Source organism: Mixophyes fleayi, chromosome 1 (assembly GCF_038048845.1).
Source record: "Mixophyes fleayi isolate aMixFle1 chromosome 1, aMixFle1.hap1, whole genome shotgun sequence".
Classification (NCBI taxonomy): Eukaryota; Metazoa; Chordata; class Amphibia; order Anura; family Limnodynastidae; genus Mixophyes; species Mixophyes fleayi.
In genome coordinates, this window is record NC_134402.1 from 137,450,767 (window position 1) to 137,472,883 (window position 22,117).

Sequence of the window (22,117 nt, forward strand, 5' to 3'; positions counted from 1 at the left end):
GTTCTATCTCCAGATCATCGCCAGGATTTGATCCTTTGTCTCCCTTGATGCCGCCAAAGCTTTAGTTGACTCTCCTATCTCTCACCTTAACTATTGCAACCTGCTCTGTCCTTAATGCTGCAGCAAGATTGATCTTTCTCTTGTGCCGCTCTGCTTCTGCCTGCCCCCTCATTCCCTATAGAATCTAATGCAAACTGCTGGGCCACATCTACAAAGCTCTTGTCCGCTCCTCTTACTCCTACATCGCCAACCTCATTTCCTTCCACACTCAATCCCGCCCCCTCCGCTCGGTCACGGACTGCCGCCTTTCCTCCCCTCTGTGTACCGCTTAACAGTCCCGCATCCTAGACTTTTTCCCCTGCTGCTCCTCATCTCTTGAACGCGCACTCCCATCCTCCAGTGTTTCAAACGCTCCCTCAAAACTAACTTTTTCACCATTGCCTTCCAAACCACTGGCTTATCCTTCCCTGCCCTGCCCCCCCCCCCCTTCATCTTCCTCTCTACGTGTCCCCACCTTGTTCTTCCACTTCAACCCCTCCCCTTTAATTATAAGCCCTCCTTACTCTTGTAGCCTACCTCCACCGTCTTACCTTCCTTTGTTACCCTTGCTATCCTTATTATTGCCTTGGAATTGCCCTTTATATTATGACTTGATTTTTGTTACCCAAAATAACTGTAACTTATGTAAAAAAAAATGTTTAACTGTTTCTTTATTTGCAGCGTCTACCTTATTTGTACTAACACCGTATTCAATGCTGCTGAACTTTGATGCTCCCTGTAATTAAATAAAAAATAACGAACACTAAAAATGTCCATCCCTTCAAGTTTGGGAGTTTGGTATCCTCTGGTAGTTCTCTGAACCATTGTGTTTAATTAGTCTTCATAGCGCTCTATTCCACTGAGGGTCCCCACTATTCCATTACACCACTGGCTATGTCTGATAGACCAGTCCATGTGTACCCTAGTATGGGGTTATTTACATAAGAAAGAAAGAGAAAATAATGAAAATCCCCCTCTAGTGATATCTCTAAGATTGTAAAATTTACCTTGGGGGTTCCAGAACTGTGTAAAGCCCCTCCGCCCTGCATCCAACAGGCTTTCATTACAGATTTTTTTAAAAAATACTTCTGATTTACAATAATAGGTATATTATTCCCTTATCTACAGTAGAGGCTAGGAACACAATTATTAAGAAGCTCAAACAAATTGGATCAAGGTATAGAAAAGAACACATGTATATTTCTAAATGTTCCAAGTAGCCTTGTCAGATTGTATACATAATATAGTAGTAATGATTATTATTAAAAATAATAATAATAATTTTTTAAGTGTACATGCTTAGACGTTTTTTCAAGCACCCCGCTCCCCCATCTCCAATCTTTGTATAATCAATATTATATCTAGGCTCTGCTTTATTTCCTTTTAATACTTAAATCTTACAATTTAGCTGTGAAATTAAAATAAAAAGTGTTCTTATGTGCTGAGCATGTGGTCTAATAAGAACATGTGCTGGTGTGAGGTTTGCTTCCTAAACACTGACATTCCACATTGCTGACTTTGTTAGGCTGCCTGTCCTTGATTTCACTGTTTGAAAGACAGATTTACATTTCAGTACTGTGGAGGCAGACATGGTATTTTATATCCAAGTTTTACATCCTTTAACGCCAGTAGTCCAAAAAATGTTACAAGCAGATGCAGCCGTACACAGTTTCTAAAAGGCATTCATTTTGTGTCAATTTCAGCTTTCCCTGTTCAGTATTTAGTACACTATACTGCATGGAGGACCTTCAAAGGGGCCGCTCATTACCATTAACCTCAGTAATAAGTTAAAACAAGAAAAGCTATAGACACCTATCAGCAGGCATTTTAAACAAGTGCTACAACTGATTAGAAACAAATCTGACAATAAAGCAGGAAGGAGCTGGGGATGCAGATGAGTGGCCAGTGGGCTGTATATACCTTAATATACTCTAAATATCCTATTAGTTCTACGATTTCACACTGTTTGGAATGTTTATTCAGAGACCACCTATATAGCATTAGTAACATTCAATAAGTAACTGCATTTATGTAATGGGAACTGTGGTAGGGAATACATAACTGCAAGAGGTAGCAAAACTGGCATAAAAATATCATACGTTCTTGTTATTAATAATTATGTTGTCTAATCTTTATTGTTGGGCTTGACCAGTTCACTTGATCTTTTGTTACAAATGTTGAGTCCTATGTTACAAGCCAACATTTAATGATTCTGATCAAACTTTATTATTACATGATAACGCAATTGAATCTGTTCTAAAGAAGTGTTTGTAAGGTTGAGAAGACTGGTTACAAAAGCATATTATTTTGTGCATTGGTTTATTGAAATTTGAAATTAGTCCTTCTACATCCGGGGTACTTTATAGTTTGAGGCAGAAATAATGTGTTGTCATTCTTCTCCTTTTACAAACCGGCTATGTATTACAAACAAATGAATTGCTAATAAGCTACTATTTCAAATGTCCAATGTTTATGAATAATATACCGAAGTGCACAACACTGAAGTAAGGATTATACAGTAAGAGTACACTCTTAAGAGCTGAATATACTAATACATTGGTAATCTAGGTCAATCTTTGTTCAAAACAAAATTAAGACCTGCTAGTCTAGTGTTAGTAATTCTAGGCATAGATTTTAATACAAGAAATAAAATAATTATATGAATATAGGAACAATACTAAAGCATTATTACATTTGCGTTGTTACATATATAAAATATGTACAGTTTCTATTCTAGAATATTTTTTTAATTCACTGAAGTCTGATTTGTTAAGGAAATATAAATTACATGTAAAGAGGATAACTAGTTACGGCTAAAGAGTTTTGAAAAGAAAGACTTTATATTAGATTTATAAGAAAAATGAAAGGGGTGGAATCTTTTATCTGGAAACATATAAAGAAAGAAATAAGTTAAATTTATTTGGATATGGTGCTCTAAATTTAAAAATGAAATTAATTTGGGTATGTATCTGAAAACAGTCGGTAAGATTCTTATTCCAAGTGTTCCAGATTATAGATCTCCTACCAGTATAAACTTCTCTTGCTGGACATTACCCCCTCCTCTGAAGAATGTCTGCATGTATGTAAGATATATTAAGTGGTCCTCCTTTCCAAACATGCCTAACACTAATGGGTCTATTTGTGACCCAAAGAATTTTGTCACGTAAGTTATCATTTCTTATTGCATTGATAAGAAATGTCTTAACGTGTATATTTATTAACATTATAAAGGGACAGCAGCCCTGATATGTGTCCCAGGGAATAGTTTACAGGTTCCTATGGTCAGGCAGAGTTTGCGATGGGGAGAGCACAGTCTGCCAGGAGGGATCCGAAGATTTAACATATTCACCCCATAGGTTATAACGGCTAACTGGTTGCAGCTTCGAATTTCAAAGCTTGATAAATAGGGCAAAATTGCTGTCCCAATAGTCACCTTGCAGACTGGATTTGCTGTTCAAGCGGCTGGGACATGTCTGCTGCTGTCCTCAATTAATAAATAGCCTTTTTATTATTTCTATGTGGTAATCCCCTGAAAACCGCAGTTTTCACGAGGTTGATGATATATATTTTTTTATTTTCCCCAACAACTATGATATGGCCACAGTTGATACTTATTTATTATATACAAAGATTTATGCTTAAAATTTAATCTAATGACATTGTACAGTTCTGCATATGGACGGGAATGCACTATGTTTGTGCATGCCTTTACTTTATATAAATAAAAATAAAAAAAAAAAGTGGTCTAAAAATTTTAAAGCATGGATCTCTAATCTCTATGCTGGTTTAATATTGAACCATCCACATATGTATAATTAAATGGCTAACAAATAAACAAAATGGTTAAGACAGTGTGAGTACTTGTTGCTTTATTTATTTATTTATTTTTTTTTTTTTATTATTTAATATTTATTTTTATTACAGATACAATAATATGTGCTCAATTCCTGCTATTTGCTTGTTATTTTGGCAGGAATTTGCCGTAGCATACCATTCAAAATTAATTTATCACATTAACTTTAAGCATTATCTGCATGGTGTCACAAAATTATCTTTTATTTTTTAGAATTTAGGATATTTCCTAGCTGGCTGAAAAGCAAAACTATAGTGAAAAGCATATTTTTCTCATGTCGCCTGGGCAAGGGTCATGAAATATCAAAGAATTTCACATGAGTAAATAATCCGCCCTATTTCTGTGTGAATTACAGTTTGGCACCCATTTGCATGACTAAATAATGCTTTGCAGCATAGCGGAGAACATACTCCAGGGTGAGGATCTGGATGTACTACAATAATGAAGAGGATTTTCCTGTTCAGGAGTGCCTGAAGCTTTTTGGCTTTGGCCTTTTAGTCATTTGTGCTTTGTGGTCTACGCTCCAGCTAAGGCAGGTTTATGTTATGTCAGTTATGGTGGTCACTCCAAGTTTTTTGGATTTAACCCTCAAAGTTATAAGTGTGGTGTTTTGAGTAGCTCTTATTTCCTCCTCAGGCCATGTAAGGACCGGTCCACTAATTGTAATTTGTGTCATCAATGAAAACCCTCAGATTCTAACCTTAAAAGAGAAAATCATTTTTGCTTCTGGAAACCTGATCACTGTCTTGCCAGAGCAGTGTTGCTTCTCTCCTGCAAGGATAGAGGGTCTTGCATAGTAACATAAATATATGAATAGCCACGAATATCAGCATTAGCCAAGATTGCATAATGTCAGTAGATATTAGGATATCTTTGTATGTTATATTCCTCTACCAAAATCTTAAAAACATTTTACCAAACATTTACAGAACAGCTTGAATTTTTTTTATCGATTTTTATTTTTGTGCACTTTTTTATTTCTTTTTTTTACTTTAACCCTTTGCTGCCACACACTGCCTTGATTTTGTAGAGCATGCAATTTCTTTTTTTCTTTTTTTCTTTACAGATCGGGCTTTCTTTTTGTACCATAGTCAGATAAAAATTAAAAAAGTATGTCCGTAGACAGGTAAAATTCACTTCTTGGTGATTATTCAGTTAGCAACTTCTACACAATTGGGTCAAACCACAAAATGTTATATTTTGTGTTCCAACACAAGGGTACCATATGTGTTTCCTACAGTCTCTGGGGGTACCATTATGACGCATAAGAATAGCAGGACACACGATCACTATTTACATATGAGCAGGGTGCCTCTTACATGAGGTAGAGGATGCCAGGTAGGTTTCTTTTATAACCTATTTTCTAAGCGTGAATTAGACTATGGTGTAGAATCGGTGTCATTCGAAATAAAAGGATTTAACGTAATGATATTTTCTCCTAATAGGAGGTGTTTTTTGGTTGTTCACATTTGGGGACTTATATTTTCCTTTCAGATGCAGTCTTTGCCTTCCAGCTGCGTAACCCTGTCCACAATGGTCATGCTCTGCTGATGCAAGACACCCACAAGCAGCTGCTTGAACGGGGCTACCGACGCCCTGTGCTTTTACTTCACCCACTGGGGGGATGGACTAAGGATGATGACGTACCCTTGATGTGGCGCATGAAACAGCATGCTGCTGTACTGGAAGAAGGCGTGCTGGACCCAGAGACCACAGTGGTAGCCATCTTCCCATCACCTATGATGTATGCTGGTCCAACTGAGGTAAATTGTAGCACAAATAATTCTTTAAATAGTTTAAGAAGAACTCCATTCTCCTTGCTATTTTTGGTACCATACCCCCACCAACCCCATCTCCCCTTTGAGTTATTAAATTTTTTTTTCCTGTCTCTGAAGATAATCTCCAAACTGCAGCAGCCAGAAAGCATTAGTCATAACACAAGCTCTTCACAATATAACTTAGGCATTAGGTGTTATTCTACGTACAGATGAGGAAATCCAAAAAGGATTTTTTTTTTTCTCCTTTTACTTTCTCCTCTCCCCATTCTATTTTTTTTCATCAGTAGTATTGTAAAAGCAGCAGTGACTGTTCTGGATCATATTGGGTCACTGACTGACATGGCACATAGTGACACTCTCGCTTTTGATATTTTCATACTAACAAAAACACTTTCACTCTCCCTCAAATAGTCCACACTTGACCTAGAAACAAACATACCTAAACATTGTAACCTTTGATCTTAGGTTAGTCAACAAAATTCCATATTAACAAAGATTAAAGAAAGTAGTAAATTGTCCTTGTAGCCCCATCATAGTTCAGATACTTGCCCTGACCCTTAAACCATCCAGAACTCAGGAACCATTGTTAAGCATCTTGCTTTTTCTGTAGCTTCCCCATTACTCACATTACATTTCTCTTGGAAAGAGTATGGGGGAGAGATTGAGATGGGTCTCTACCACGACATTTCACTGTATGGTTCTTCCTACTCCAAAACAAGGTCCTCCTGCTGTGTCTGTTCTAATGTTGGAAGGTACAGGCAGACTGAGTATTCCATCTGCATATTTATTTCTGCGCAGAGACCTGTTGTCACTGCTTACATGTTGCTTTTCCAAAATGGTATAGTGCTGTATAGCTACCCTAAGCTAGACGTTCTTGCCATTGTAGTAATCATTTAATCAAATGGTGACTAGCTAGACACCCCAAAAATGTTTTCGTTTCAATTGTGCCTGTCACTCATTGGCTGTCTTTCCCCCATTGCTGCCTAAATGTCCCAACTGTTACATTCAGTAAAGATTTTAACTTAATACAAACCTTAGAAAAGTATAAAGTGTTATTATCTTGTTTCTGTAGGGAGAGGTGCACTTGTACTTTGCAGCATGACTTGTTATGTGTGGTGTATAAATTTATTTGGCTATTAATGTTTCAGATTTCTTTTAAATTATAGCAGTTTCAAAGATGAATATGATGTGCTGAGATTTGTAGTCAGATTTTGACTTGAAAGGTTTAAAGGTATAATTTTAATAGACATTTTTATACAAATATTTTGCATATGTTTACACTAATATTTAGCGTTTTCACGTGATGCTTTTAATTACCAATGAACACATAATTCCATTAATGAGATAAGAAAATTGAATTTGACTGCAGGAAAGGACATTGTAAACTTTCTCCAGTCTGTTACTTCATGCATTTTGTGTGCTTTTCCATCTGATGCTGCATCGTGATGTTATGAAGCTGCCTCCCTTCCATTCACCTGTCAAAAAGGGGACAAAATTTGATAGAGACATGACCATGTACACAAGCCGTAAGTTCATACTCTTGTTGCGCAGAGGCTAGTGCAGTTAGAGAAGCAGAGGGGTTAGATGTACTGTCTCTCTGCACTTTGTTTCAAATACAACCAGGGTGCTATCTGCGTAGTTTTTTGTTTTCACGCCATGTCTGCATCAGCTTCCTCTGGGTGCTCTGGTTTCCTTCCACCGTCCAAAATCATTCTGGCAGAGTAATTGTCTTCTAAATTGGCCCCAGTGTTTAGGGAAATTGGATCTAAAAGATACATTAATAATAGATTTTTTTCCCCAATTTTTTTTTTTAGGAATGAACATTTTCAGTTAATTTTACATTCAAGGTATTTAAAGGGGTCTTCCACCTCCAGGCGGCTTGAATTTATTATTTTGTACATGCCATCTTGCAAAGTTTATTAAATACATAAAGCAGAAAGATAAAGCAGTGTAGTTAGTAAGTCATCTGGTGAACAGTTGCTTTAATAGGGTCTCTTGAGAATTTGCACGTCCCGTCTGTTCTCAAATTTGTGTGTACGCGTGTGTGTTCTACAGTCAGTCGCAAACTAAAGGCAAACATTTCTCTTGAGTTTAAAGACAATCATATCCTTAGATTCCCTGCGTCATCTTTGGGGAAAAATAATGAAAAACAAAATCCCTCAATGCTTGCTGTTTTTCCAATGACTTCAGACAATGGCTCGCCAGTATTGCCTTTTGTGCCAAATAATAACAATAATATAAAACCCATCCCTCCCTTTAATCATTTTCTTTGGGTCAGAGAGAAGACATTATACCATTTTTCTATAAAAGCAAATTATTTACAGACCAGCTTTTTGTTAACCTCGGCTGTACCAAACAAAACTACGTAGCGAACACACTGTATTTTTTCCAGATTGTGGAAGTCAACGTTTAAAGGTAGATTTTTATGACTTGTCTGAATCGGGCACTTGTGCTTCTGATATATTAAGTGTCCAATGTTGCACAGCAGTATTAGTATCTCTTAATACAATACAGGGATTCTGGTCTCTCTTGTTCTTTTGCTAGAGTTGAAGATCTGCAAAATTGCCTTTCTGTACGTCTTGGCTTTCCCAAGGTAATTGCCATATATTTTATAGCTTAACTTTGTTTTTTTTGCTATTTTTACCTGTTACTACATCCAAAGTAGAAGTCTAGGTAAGCTGATAGCAACTAAAATACCTAGACCCAGGATTTAATTTGATTGATTAATATGTTTAAAGGACATCTAGGACACATTAAGTTAAAGTTCCTTTATCACTGCAACTTTATTACAAATAAAAGTATAATGAATCATTTCCTTGTCTTACATTGCAAACATCTTAAGACATTTGGCAAAAGGGTACTGGTAGGATAAAAGGGTAAAGCATGCAATTTAGGCTTGCTGTCACACCACTGGCCATGCTCTGTTGTGTCCTCCTGCCTACAGAGCCTGGACAGAACACTTCTTATAAATTGAGGACTGCAGCCAATTGCTCTGTTTCACACTTCAACTGACTTCACTTGCATCACTTTAAGATAGTGAACTAACCAGTTTTTGTGTTTTTTGTGTGTTTTTTAAACTTTGTCCTGCAGTTGGTCAGACTAGACCTTGGTGGATGAAGATATTGACTAGTCAGCAGCCATTTATAACGGGTCCCATAGCCACCCAACATAAAAACGAGTTACATATATTAAAACAGCTGCAAAATAATATCCTAGTCCAACTAATGAATTCCAGCAGTTATCACACCAGTGACTGTTGAACTTCATCCTTACTTGAAATATTGCATGTGGCCCTATGGGAACAAACAGCGATTGGAATTTTACCATAAATAGACCGCACAGTCCAAAATGGGATATTCACTTACACCTTTTAAGTGTATACAGATTTTTTTATTTTTATTTTATTTTAAAGCTACAATATTGCACAGTTGTTGTTTGAACTCTTATAGTATTAAATACCACTGATCCTGTGAGTAGAATATTGTCTCTGTCCACTTGCAGTGGAATCGTACTAGAGGAGCTGTGCTAAGGATTTGTTTCCTGCTTACCTCCTGATGGGCTTATTATATGAGTGGGTAACTAAATATCCCATGTTATACTGCATAGTCTTGATCGTAAAATTTCAAACGCTATTTGTCATCTTTATTTGAAGCTATTTATATTTTTCACAGGAAAAGTTTTTATACTTGATCCTACTTATTCATCCACTGACCCCTTATATCATGTATAGTATTTTGCTCACTAATACATGAACCTTAATAGAGAGAAACTCTCATCATAAAATCATAAAAAACATGAGTATCAAGAATTCCTTTCTCTTAAGCTAAAAGAAGCATTAATATAAATAGATCATCTTCATTGCAAAGCAAGGATAATAAGAAAGTTATTTACATGATGCGATTGGGAGATACCTTGATGAGGTTAGCCAACAGTGATTGTGACAGTATATCCTGTAGATGCGTCTTTGGATGCACCAAAACTTTATTAAATAGGAACCACGTAGGAAATTAAACAGACCGATAATTCCTATGATTTCTCCACAGCTCTGGTGTCCCCGTTATGCTTCTGGTTATCTGACCCAACATACAAAATTTGTTTGGAACTGCCCACCATGTTTCTCAGTGTCCCACCGCAATTCTCATTTCACAGCTCAGTGCATATTACAAACCCGACTGCACCTTCCAAAACATAGAACCACGCAAATGTTAATGGTCTCTGTATACCCATGATCAAGATGACTTCTTAACCCCAGTAGAAGCTCACACAGAGTTTACCCCAGCAGGCATCCTCTTTATCCTAAATTTCTCTTTCTGTTCTGGGTCCAGTCTCTGTGGATGGCACCCCTTTTTACATCGTGCTTGTGTTTTGGCATTGGGTAGACTCTAAAGCTTGTCTTCCCTGTGTCCATCACACTTGTGCACTCTGTCTTTTGCTGCTTGGGCTCTCTTTTATGTGAAGCCCTGATGTTCAGGTAGTTAGAGAGTCACTGGAGACAAGCTGCACAAGGCTGTCATGAGACTGAATGCTCAGTACTGTACAGTTTTAATCCCTCTCTGAAGTGAGAGCTACTAGCGGATATTGGGAGCCAGTGCAGGCTCAATCTTTATTGTTCGAAACCTTTTGCAACCACTCAGATAAAATTATTTCCAGGTAACATCAGTTTCTTTACACATAGACACACCCTCATTTGGCTCTGAGATCCACAAAGTCCCATTAGTTGGGGTACTCATGTCGCGAGAGTCCAAATGTATTCCCATGGATGCTGCCATGGGCCGTCTCCTAAAGTTGATTCAGCTGCGGGATCGGGGCACCACCAGTGCAGAGCTTGCTCAGGAATGGCAGCAGACAGGTGTGCACAGTGAGCGAAGAATTTTGGAGGATGTCCTGGTGTCAAGAAGGCCAGCAAAGTAGCCCCTTCTCTCCAGCTTCAACATCAGGGACTGATCAGATTGTTTGGGGCATCTGGAAAAATAATTGCCTGGAGAAGGAAAGGTGAGCATTACCATCAGTCCTGTGTCATGCCAATAGTAAAGCATCTTGAGACTATTCATGTGTGGGGTTACTTCTCAGCCAAGGGAGTGGGCTCACTAACAATTTTGCCTAAGAGCACATCCATGAATAAAGAATGGTACCAAAACATCCTCCAAGATCAACTTCTCCCAACCATCCAAGAACAGTTTGGTGACGCACAATGCCTTTTCCAACATGATGGAGCACCCTGACATAAGGCATACGTGATAATTAAGTGGCTCGGGGATCAAAACATCGACATTTTGGGTCCATGGCCAGGAAACTCCCCAGACCTTAATCCCATTGAGAACTTGTGGTCAATCCTCAAGAGGTGGGTGGACAAACAAAATCCCACAAATTCTGACAAACTCCAAGCATTGATTAGGCAGCCATCAGAAAGTATCTGGCTCAGAATTTGATTGACAGCATGCCAGGGCGAATTGCAGAGGTCTTCAAAAAGAAGGGTCAACACTGCAAATTGACTCTTTGCATAAACGTAATGTAATTGTCAATAAAAGCCTTTGACACTTATGAAATGCTTGTAATTTTACTTCAGTATACAATAGCAACATCTGACAAAAAAGGTCTAAAAACACTGAAGCAGCAAACTGTACTGTTGAATAGTGAAGTTGTCCTGTTACATAAGACTCCAGTGATGGAGCTTTCCATAATGCCCATATACCCATTGCAGCCATTTTTGGGTTGTGGTCAATGATGACTGAGTGCCATGCAGTATCTAAACACATCTTGATGGTAGTGTGAGGCCTTCTCTCGGGGCAAGAGTTTGCAACTTTAAATATACGGCACAATGTTCATCTCTGGCAGCATCGACCTGGGACAACACAGTTCCAATTCCATGTGTGGGGCCATCCATCTATGAAAGCAGAAAGAGAATACCAGGGTTTCGAGAACAAGGGCTTTTGCAAGATGGCATCCTTCAAAGCTTTCATAGCACCTTTCGATCCAGTGCAGCTGCTCAAATATCTTCGGCGTTAAGCCAACCCATTTTAGTTTACAATTACATTTACCAAAATAATCCTCTGTCCCCAGGAAAGCTAGCCCTGTCCTGATGCACTTCCGATTGTTCCTATCAAACAGTAATAACCCATGATCAATGTGCCAACTTGGTCCTGGATAGCATATGGAGTCCACCTCACCTGGGAGCCCCTTTTATTCTAGACAACTTCTTATTTTTTGTATTTTTTACATTTTTTAGATTTGCATTGTGCAAAAGTACCATTTGGCAGACTCTGTGAACTCTGAGCCAAAGAAATTAGAGTTCTTTAAGTTTACATTCATGGAACATACTCCACCATTTTATTAAAATTCTTACATAATTTATTTTTATTGCTCAGATAAGGTTTCTGGCAATAGTAAGCAGGGCAAATTGTTAAATTGTGTTCTATTAAAATACGGCTTTGTAGCCAAACAGGATAAAACGTTCCCTACCTAACGTCAGTTAAAGACTTTAGGTGTTAAAGAGTTAAACTTTGAGTCCTCCTGCCAAGTTGAGAACTGTTTAAAAATGCTTTAACAGCTCTTATCAGTTTTCTTTCACTAAGTGGAGTATATAATGGTGTGAGCCAACATTTGCGAAAGCTTACAGCTGAATTCTTTTTTTTTTTTTTTTTTCCTTCACTTTTCACTGAAACCCTTTATATTCTCTAGGTCGTCTTGCTTCTCAATGACCAAATATTTAACTTTTTTTTTCTCTCTGTCACATTGTGTGTGTGTGTGTGTGCGCGTGTGCGTGCGTGTGTATATAAGTACATACACATACGCACTATCAGCGACTGATAATCCCTATACAGAACCTGTAGCCAGGTTGTTTTTCACCATTAGCAGCTGCCTATGCCGAAACCGCACACTTCACTGGTACTCTGATGCCCCCTGGACTTGATCCCAGTAGTGTATTGTTATCAGCCGTGAGTGAGGTAGAGTCAGGGAAACTCGCAGCTATGGAGCAACACATAGACAAAACAAGACAGACTGGACACAAAAGAGAATAATGAATTGGCAGGCCGGGTCAAAGCGTCGGAAAGGTACATGACAAGGTTAATAAACAGGCAGAGAGTTCAAGGGCAGGCAGAGATCTAACAGCAAGGTCCAGTAAAAGTAGCCAAGGTCAAACACACTGAATCCAGCAGCAGAAGATGTACCGATCTATATAGAACAAAGGTACAGGAACTAACCTAGATAAACCTAACACCAGCATGGCAATGATGGCATTGAGTATATTTATGTAGGACCTTGCTAATCCAGCTGCTGATTAGAAAAAATGTGAGCAGGAAGTGTTGACTGAACAGCTGCTGGGTAGGAAGCAGTAATGAGTCTTGCACGAGCTGATAAATCGGCTGCAATGTGAACTCCCCGTTAGCAGCTCAGAAAGCAAGGTGAGTATGTTTACTTAGCAACCTGCAGCACACAGACACAACTCTGAGCTACAGCAGAACCTGGAACTGATACTGAAACAGTGCAGCAAAAACATAACAATTTTTATATGAGAAATAGATATATTCTATAATGTTATATCTTGCTGCTGCTGCTTGGGTATGTCATAGAAACTGACATGACTGGCTCCTACAGTCACTATGAGGAGCACTGTTACACTCTATAATGAGGTGGAGAAGGCCAGGGGCAGAGGCGCATTGCTGTTGTGAAGTACAAGGCTAATTTTAAATGTAATTTAGTATATTTTAAGCATGGCGATGCAAATTACAGTAAAAAACTTATCCTTTAAACCCAAGGCGTTTTACATAATAGATCAGATATATACAGCAGATATATATTATAGAAACACACAAGGATTCACCTTAATTATATATATCTTATTTGTTACTTATGACTACTCTGGATTTTTTGGCCCAGTCTGTATCTGAATGAACATTACATTGACTATATTTCTTGTTCGCTTCACAGGTCCAGTGGCATTGCAGAGCACGGATGGTGGCAGGTGCTAATTTTTACATTGTTGGGAGAGATCCTGCAGGAATGCCACACCCAGCAACAGGAAAGGATCTGTATGAACCTTCACATGGAGCCAAAGTACTTACCATGGCTCCTGGCCTCATCTCCCTGGAAATTGTCCCGTTCCGGGTGGCTGCATATAACAAGAAGAAGAAATGCATGGACTATTTTGATTCTGTGCAGTAAGTTTGTCTCTCTCTCTGTCCTTAGATTTTAACTTTACAATGTTTCTGGGAATTTCTATCCTGAAACCCAAATACCTGGTTTTACTAAACTTCATTGTTGGTTTTACTGCTGTGCTTACTTTGCCTATTTTGCAAAGTCTGTTGTGTAAAACAAATATTCAGAGCAGAATGTTTTCAATGTTATATAATTATTGTGCTCCATTTATAAGTAACAACACTACCCACATTGATAGACTTTGTCATCACCGGGCCCAATTAGGCAGAAATTTTCAAACTGATTAGACCATTCCATGTTTCCCATGTTTAATTTAATTTTTCACATCCGTAAATTGAATGGATAGGGGTCCATCTATTGGGACCCCATTCTTGTCTTTCTCTAGCTTAAGATGGTTAAATGGATATTCTATACTCTCAGAACATCATTTACAGAGCATGCAGTTGCAAAGCATCCCCCTTAACATTATTCTGCTGCTTCAGTCAGCCAGTGGACTAACATTGGTAATTATTACTACAGGAAGTTAAGTACTTACCTCCTTTTTATTTTTTCTTAAGTGTGGTGGACTATGGGTCAGACAATACTGTTCTCAGCAGATCTGCAAATTAATTTATCCTATATGGAGATCCAATTTAAATGATGGTCACTCAGGAAGTGGTTGTAGTGAAAGACAAAACATGCTCAAAATATTCAGGTACAGGGAGGTGAGATTATAATTAAAAAATCATTTTGGCAGTGTAAGATACAGCCGAATAGATGCCTTTTATACAAGAGTGTTTTAATACATTTGAAGTTTAGGTTAACTTTTTGTGGAATGTAATGTATTGGTTCCTAATGCTGGCCACACAAGATAGTGTCTCTAAATCATTGCACGTTTTGTAAATAGGCTATATCACTGGACCCTAATATGTGTGCACAAATGTTCTCCTTTATCATTCCACATGAATGCACATCATATGTATCTACATGATGGTCACTTCAAGATAAGCTTAGTTTCTGTTGTTTTTTTGCTTTTTCAAGGTTTAATATGTTCTCCAATTATTCTCTGTGTAGTTTTATGAGGTCTCTCTCTAAATCTAAAAGTAATCCCATAAAGGGTTAATGGCGCACACTATGTAGGCGGAGGAATCCCACCAATAAGGGTATTTATGGGGATCTCTTTAAGAGATAATGTTTGTCTATAAAAATATATACAGAAACGGGATAACATCAATCTCCACTGCTGCACTGTCGTGGTTTATTGCACAGCAACCACAGAAATACACGAATGTATATACACCAAAGACACACAGGACAGATTGCGCTGCGGAGAATTTGTGTTGGTATAACTCAATAAAAGAACCTAGAGGATCCTCCCATCGCAATAAGAAACCAATTGAATAATATCACATGAATAAATGTTTAATCACAGACAAAATAATCTAATAAATAATAAATATAATATCAATTGTAAACCTGTATAGCTGGCCAGCATACATTGAAAGGTACCTTGATACAAAATAAAAATCAATTGTAAAAATGGTAAAAAAAAACTAAAAAACCCAGAGGAGCTAGGTAAAGGAAGTCTCTCTCTAAATCATCACTGGTGTTCACCATTGTAATGAGATGGAAACTGGTATACCTGATTTACTCTTTACCACTTGTTCAGTCCTTCTCCTACAGTTGATCAATCTGGCAAGCATCAATTATTCATGGTCTGTCTTTTGTCTTTGTCTTTCTTTTAATTTTTCTCTGATTCATACTCTCCCTGGGAGAAATTTACTAAACTGTGTTTATATCAAGTCAGGCAAATTACTTCATGCAAAACTGCACATCGAATCTCATGAATTAAAGCTGCATGGGCTCTACATGCATTTGCAGTTTAGAGACCTTACCGGGTAACAAAGTATCCCATTTATCAAGTGGCAGCTTGCCAAAACACATGGCAAACTGCCACGGGGTAGCCAAAAACAACAAAAACGTGGTTTTGACAGGCGAGATGTAACAAGCAGACAGCTCCTGAGGAGCAATCGACACACAATGAATAAATCTCCATTGATTCAACTAGTTAATAGCTGGGCAGCTAATCGATAGTGGTCTCTTGAACCAATCAGCCAATCACAGGCTATCTATTATTGGCTGAGCATGCAAGACCACTCAGTCTTGTCAGTGCATGCTGAAACATGTAGTGCTACAAGAGATTTTACTTTGAAATCTAGTGGAACACTGGTTGCTGTACGTCTGTAGTATGTCTTAAGTGCTAATAACATGAGAGATACATATAACATATTCATGTTGTCACACTTAAAGATTAGCTTTGATTTAATAAAATTATTTACTGTGCATGTACCAACTACAATAACACAAGTAGCTCCTTACATACAAGGTTATATATTATAACCTTGTATGTACGGTACCTTGTATGTGATGTATTATAGATATTATTCAATTAATATCTCATATGTAATTTGCCAATATACAAACAGGAATATCGACACTATAGAGAGAGCATGAGCTTAGTAAGAGAAGCAAAACTCTCTTAAAAATTATCCCCACAAAATCTCATATGAAGTCAAGTACATTCTACATAGATTATAATTGTTCATATGACAATCTTCTGACACAATGGACTGTAGCTCTTGTTGATCGTTTTTCTGACTTGCATTTTGTTACTTTTTTTTCCCAAAGAACTGAGCTGCTCGTCGTTGACCAGAGATATAAAGTTGAACTGTGTTGGCCCTTGTTAAATGTCATATTGTGTCTCCAATCATAGGGCAGATCCCAACCCATTAACCATCTTATATATGCCAGAGCCTGGTAGGATGGTGTACTTCTCCCTCCTCCTGTGAGTCAAAAGTAATCTCACTATGGCATGTTACTGCTGACCATGCATGTTATTCACTTAGCAAGTCAAATGGAAGGGAAAATGAGAAGTGGTCAGAGATAGGGCCATAGGTATGTGCCCCTCAGTGCAGCTTTACTCCAAAAACAAATGCCGAAATGCCCTTTATATGGCTGTGTGGAAAGGAAGTGATATTTAGAAGGATATGTCAAAATGAAAGAATAAAACAAAATGCTATGTGCAAAAAACAACCCTTCTAAAGCAAACATGTAAATAGAGCTATATATAAAAGGGCTAATATAAACTTAAATATGAACAGTTCTATCAATCACTGTTTATAGATTTAGAAAAGTATACAAAATCGTTGATCAACATATTTACAGTATAATCTTGTGTAGACATTCAGACATATGCACAGATGCATGCATGTCCATATACTTATTCAAACCATAACACAACATCCATGGGACATTATCCAAACGATGTTTGATGTGTACAAAAAAATACACACAAACTCGGATATGGACAAAGCTCATCCAGACTATAGGGTGATATGGTCACCCATGGAGAACTTCATGAAATTGGAAATTGTTATTCCTCTCACTTCTTCATATGTCTAAAGAGGATGGCATATCCAAAGACTCCCAGATTATTCAACTTATGACCGTGAAACAATCCATTAATATATTGAGAGATATATATATATATATATATATATATATATATATATATATAATAGCTATAGATAATATTATATATGGAGAGAGATAGATATATAAATATATTTTATACTAGCTGGTAATATTTTATTATGGCCAAAAAAAGCAATGTTAAAGAGCAGAAATAAATAATTTTGTAACTGTGGGCGCCACTTTTGATAAATATGTTTTATATCTAGTGCATAGTTGTTAATATCTTTATTACCATGGGATCTATTTTGGATCTATACATAAAAGCATGAGCCAAGTTACTGTACATAAAGAATTTTTGGTTTGAGGGTGAGAGGCGATATAAACAAAATGGTATTTCATATAAGAAAACACAAACTGAGATGGGTTGTGACTCTTGAATACATTTCTGGTCCCTTTTCCTTCACTATTCACTTGAACATTGTGTGATGAACAATGCTGATCAGGAAACATTTCAGCAAAAGCTTGTTTAGAACTTTTTTAATAGTAATAACTGGTCTTAAGAGCTTCCAGGCCATACAAGGCCACTCTGGTGATATTAATCCTCCTTTCATATTCATTTTGTCTTGGTGGAGTTTGCGTAGTAAAGTTTCCATTCTTTCTCAGCCTGTAGAATGAGTGGGATCACACAGGGCTATTTGTTATCTCCTTGCCCTGACCTTAACATAAAACTGTCAGTATTTAGGTAAAGGGATAGCAAAATAATGCAATATGCCATGTTTCTCTTCTAAATTATAATTGAAGCTACAAAAGATATTCCAGAAATGGACTATATTGTGCTAACATTTAAAAAAGAGCTGGTTTTGGGCTTGATAACAATAGTTTACCATCAAATATTGCAAATATACATTCGTTAGGGGATACTTTGCTTATGTTTGTTTAAGTTTAAATGGTTAATTGAAGGCACATTGGAGATATATAAAGTTTTTTTTTTTTTTTTAAAAAGTGCATTTTGTAGCATATTCAGACTGCATATTTACTTTACTATAACATTAACTGTTTTAATCTCACAGTTAGTTTAGATAGAACTGTATTTTATTGCTGGATGTAAAAGGCTGTGCTTTTTAAGTCTCCATGTTGAGGTGTTTCTCATACTTTGAACCTATATATTTTATTTATTTTTGTATTTCAGTCAGGTAAATAAATTGTAAATGTTTGTCTTTTAGCTTTAGTACGGACAATTCTGCCAACACGTTTTGCTTAATTTATTGGCACTCTTATATATGAGTTCTATGTAAGAAAAGTCCCCATTGCTTTTTTTTTTTTGTTAATGTGAAATTCAGTATGTTGTTTTTTGTTTCTTTTATTGGTAGGGTTGGTGACGTTTTGTATGATGATGCAGTTTCTAATATCTGACTTAATAGATTTTCTTCAAAAGGTGCCTATGTAACTATTTTTGCTTCAAATCGGAGTAGCTTTCAGCTGATGCCACTAGCGGCAGATGCAATAGAAAGAGCTATGCACTCTGTTATAGAAATTATTAGTTAGTGTGGTTACCCATCTGAATTAGGTCACCTTGTCCCAGCCATTACAGTTTGATCACAATGAGCACTTAGAATAAGCATTATTAGATATTATATTGTGTGTTGATGAGTCTAATGCACATGTTTGTTGTTGTGATTAGTATTGGTGTCTGCAGTGTGTTTCCTGCATTCTTGTTCTTTACCTATCTGAATATATTTAATTATATTGCGATATTGAGTTTTTGACATATTCTTATTTTGTATTTTTGTTTTTCCAGTGCTGAAGACTACGAATTTATTTCAGGAACTCGAATGCGTAAACTGGCTCGTGAGGGGCATAATCCACCAGATGGCTTCATGGCCCCAAAAGCTTGGGCTGTCCTGAAGGAATATTACAAGTCTTTAGAAAAGGCATAATAGATTTCTTTCTTGTTAGACCATAAACTGACTACAATAATGATTCTTGCTCTATTTTTTGTTGTGGCCAGATTGTATGTTTCTGAAGACCAGCATTTGTAATTCTTATGTTTGGCTTTTAGATTGAGCTTCTGTGAGAGCACCTTTCAAACATCATGTTTTTAAGTCAAACTGCTTACTTTTTAATGCTGAAAACTACTCCTGTGCGCTATCTATTTTAACTATTGTTTCTCTGTCATCGCTCTGGGTCGCTGGCGACTAGTTTAATGCATGTGTGCTGCTTACTTACCGATTGTACTAAAGAAATGAGCGTGACAAACAGGTTTTTCATCATTTCTCCTACAACTTGTTATTCACATTGGTTCAATAGAATTGCTCCATTTTAGTTTGTAATAATGCTGCACAAAAAGTATTTATACATTATATGTATACATTGTGTGTGCGGACATTATATATGTGTATAGAAATGCATATATGTTTGTGCACAATTGTGTAAAGTTTTTTTTTTTTTTTTTATATCCTTATTCGGATCATAAATTGTAAGAAATCCTTAAAGTGGTTTTCTACCTCCTCCAAGCAAATAACTAATCCCCTTCACTCCCAAATAATAGTACTTTGGCACCCCTACTATTTACACTGTGGGGATCCAACATTTGCATCTGTAGCCGGGACCAATGCTGAACGCTTTTGAAGCTGTTCGGCTCTCTATAACCAGAGAGATCAGACACTGATGCTTGAATTGGAGCTGCGGTGTCTGATCGCTACTGTTACAGGGAGCCAAATGTTTGTCAGAGGTCCGACTTTATGAGAGTTTCAGGACCCTACTGAACAGCACAAATGGCGATGATAGGCACCCATCAAAGTACTTTTATTGCTAAGGGAGAGAGGAGAGTGATTTGTTTGAAAGAATAAGAATTACAATAAACATAGCTTTCAATATCTCTCCAGCCGTGATCACTGTAGTGAGGGCTATTATAGCACATATGATGTGCCTGAATCATTGTTTAGCGCTATAAACAGGGTGGAAGCAATAGGAGCTTTTTCATTTTAATCTAGTGAAGGACCATGAATAGTATAAATTTACCTTTTAAAATGACCATGCGATTAGTATTCCTGATAAAAACATTCAAATGGAGATTGGTGCACTTTCTATTATTGTAGCAAGAAACGTCAGTTATTGTGCTAAGGATTCTTCTGTACTGCGTTTCTGATAAGAACCACCATCACCTGTTATACCTCATTCTGTGTTTCCAGCTTTACATTATAGCTCTCCCCCCTATTATTTTAGAGACTAGTGGGAGCCTATATTCATAATGTCCAATATAAGACTATGATTTTTCTGTTCTATTTTTCTTACCATTGAAATGGATTTCTAGCTTGACGCTTAAATAACAGCTGTTGCTTTACCATTACGTATCATCATATTTAATTATAACAAACTTATTTTATTTTCATTTTCATTGCTTCTTACAGTGAAGATTTTTTTTAATTAATTTTAACTATTCATACATACTCCTTTTGTTTTTGTATTTCTGTTTCTACAAAACTTTCACAAATAATTTTCATGCTAATTTGTCTTATTGATTTCACAATCATGGTTTGTTTCTATCCTGTTTTAATAAAATAAAGTAAAAAAAGTTGTCTGTTCTCTCAAAATATGAAGTGATATTAAATGTTAACGCAAGTGTGATGCTTCTTGTTGGTTTAAATGGTACTTAATAATGAAACACTCGCCTGATAACTAAGAACAGGAAGCAGACCTTTGCTGCTGTACACTGGACCTGTCACCAATGTTTCTCTGCTGTACTAATAAACACAGACCTTAAAGTAATCCTTTTTTAAAGTTGTTTCTTTTACTTTTCTGGTACATTTCCAAGAGATATAAGTTGTAATGTTTCTGATATGTATTGTATTCTGGTAGGCTGACAAGGATTGTAAGTCAAACAACTAGTTGGAGATATGTCCCAATGTGTCTTCATGTTCAAGTCCTGTTTATAAGTATATCAAATATGTTTTACTTAATGAGCTGACATTGTCAAAATTGAAAACTTTAAATGGAAGTTTTCAAAATGTCACATTCTCTTTTTTTTTTTTTTTTTTTTTTCAAATTCTGAAGGAGATAGACCAGCAGGATGAAGACTGGAATGTCCAAAACACGCACTCTATTACAGATTCCATAAAAAAGCTCTGGGATTCTGTCCCATGGTTCTCAGCTAGTCAGATTATCTTCCTTCTGAACATATAAGGGGTAATGAGAAAGCCAGGCTTTAAATAGTAGTAACAGGGCACCTGTTTGTTCAAACCTGTTTACACCTGAATAGAATCCTATGAGGAGGTTTTAGCATCCATATATTAATCACTCAACATTCTCTGGTAGATCCTAAACCACTTATAAGCTCATCTCTTGTCACAGGATATACCATGGACAATCATTACTTTAACAGGGGGGCAAAATATCCACTCTCTCTTTAAATATGGGAAAGGGTAGTATAATTTATATTCTATTTTATTTATATTATGAAACCTGTCATCTCATCATCCAAGTTTGAGACTCCGGAACAACCCAAACCTCGACCAGTCAGCTTGCATGGTTCTCACGAGTATATTGTGGAAAAGATTCTCGACTCCAGGAGGGTTCAGGGGCAAATCCATTTTCTGGTGCATTGGAGGGGCTATGGCCCAGAGGAACGCTCTTGGGTCCCTCAGAGACATCTGCATGCTGACAAACTCCACAATGAATTCTTTGAATGGTTCCCTGAAAAACCTGGATGTCGGAGTTCCTTGATCCCTCAAGAGGATGGGGGTACTGTCACGAGCCGCGGCGGTGCTCAGCCACTGCGACTCTCGCCTGTGTCCCTGCCGTCGCTATGACGACCGGGACGTCACTTCCGGGTGTCGTC

At 37.2% G+C, this 22,117-nt stretch overlaps 1 protein-coding gene across 1 annotated transcript in view; it reads left to right on the forward strand.

The window, feature by feature from the left end:
- The window catches only part of PAPSS1 (3'-phosphoadenosine 5'-phosphosulfate synthase 1), a 63,951-nt gene extending 42,903 nt beyond the window's left edge, over positions 1 to 21,048 (forward strand). Inside the window, exons 10-12 of the mRNA XM_075200756.1 lie at positions 5,387 to 5,655; positions 13,600 to 13,829; positions 19,079 to 21,048. Coding sequence (XP_075056857.1) covers positions 5,387 to 5,655; positions 13,600 to 13,829; positions 19,079 to 19,217 — 638 coding nt within the window. The 3' untranslated portion in view covers positions 19,218 to 21,048. The remainder of the gene's footprint in view (positions 1 to 5,386; positions 5,656 to 13,599; positions 13,830 to 19,078) is intronic.
- Positions 21,049 to 22,117: the final 1,069 nt, after the last annotated feature.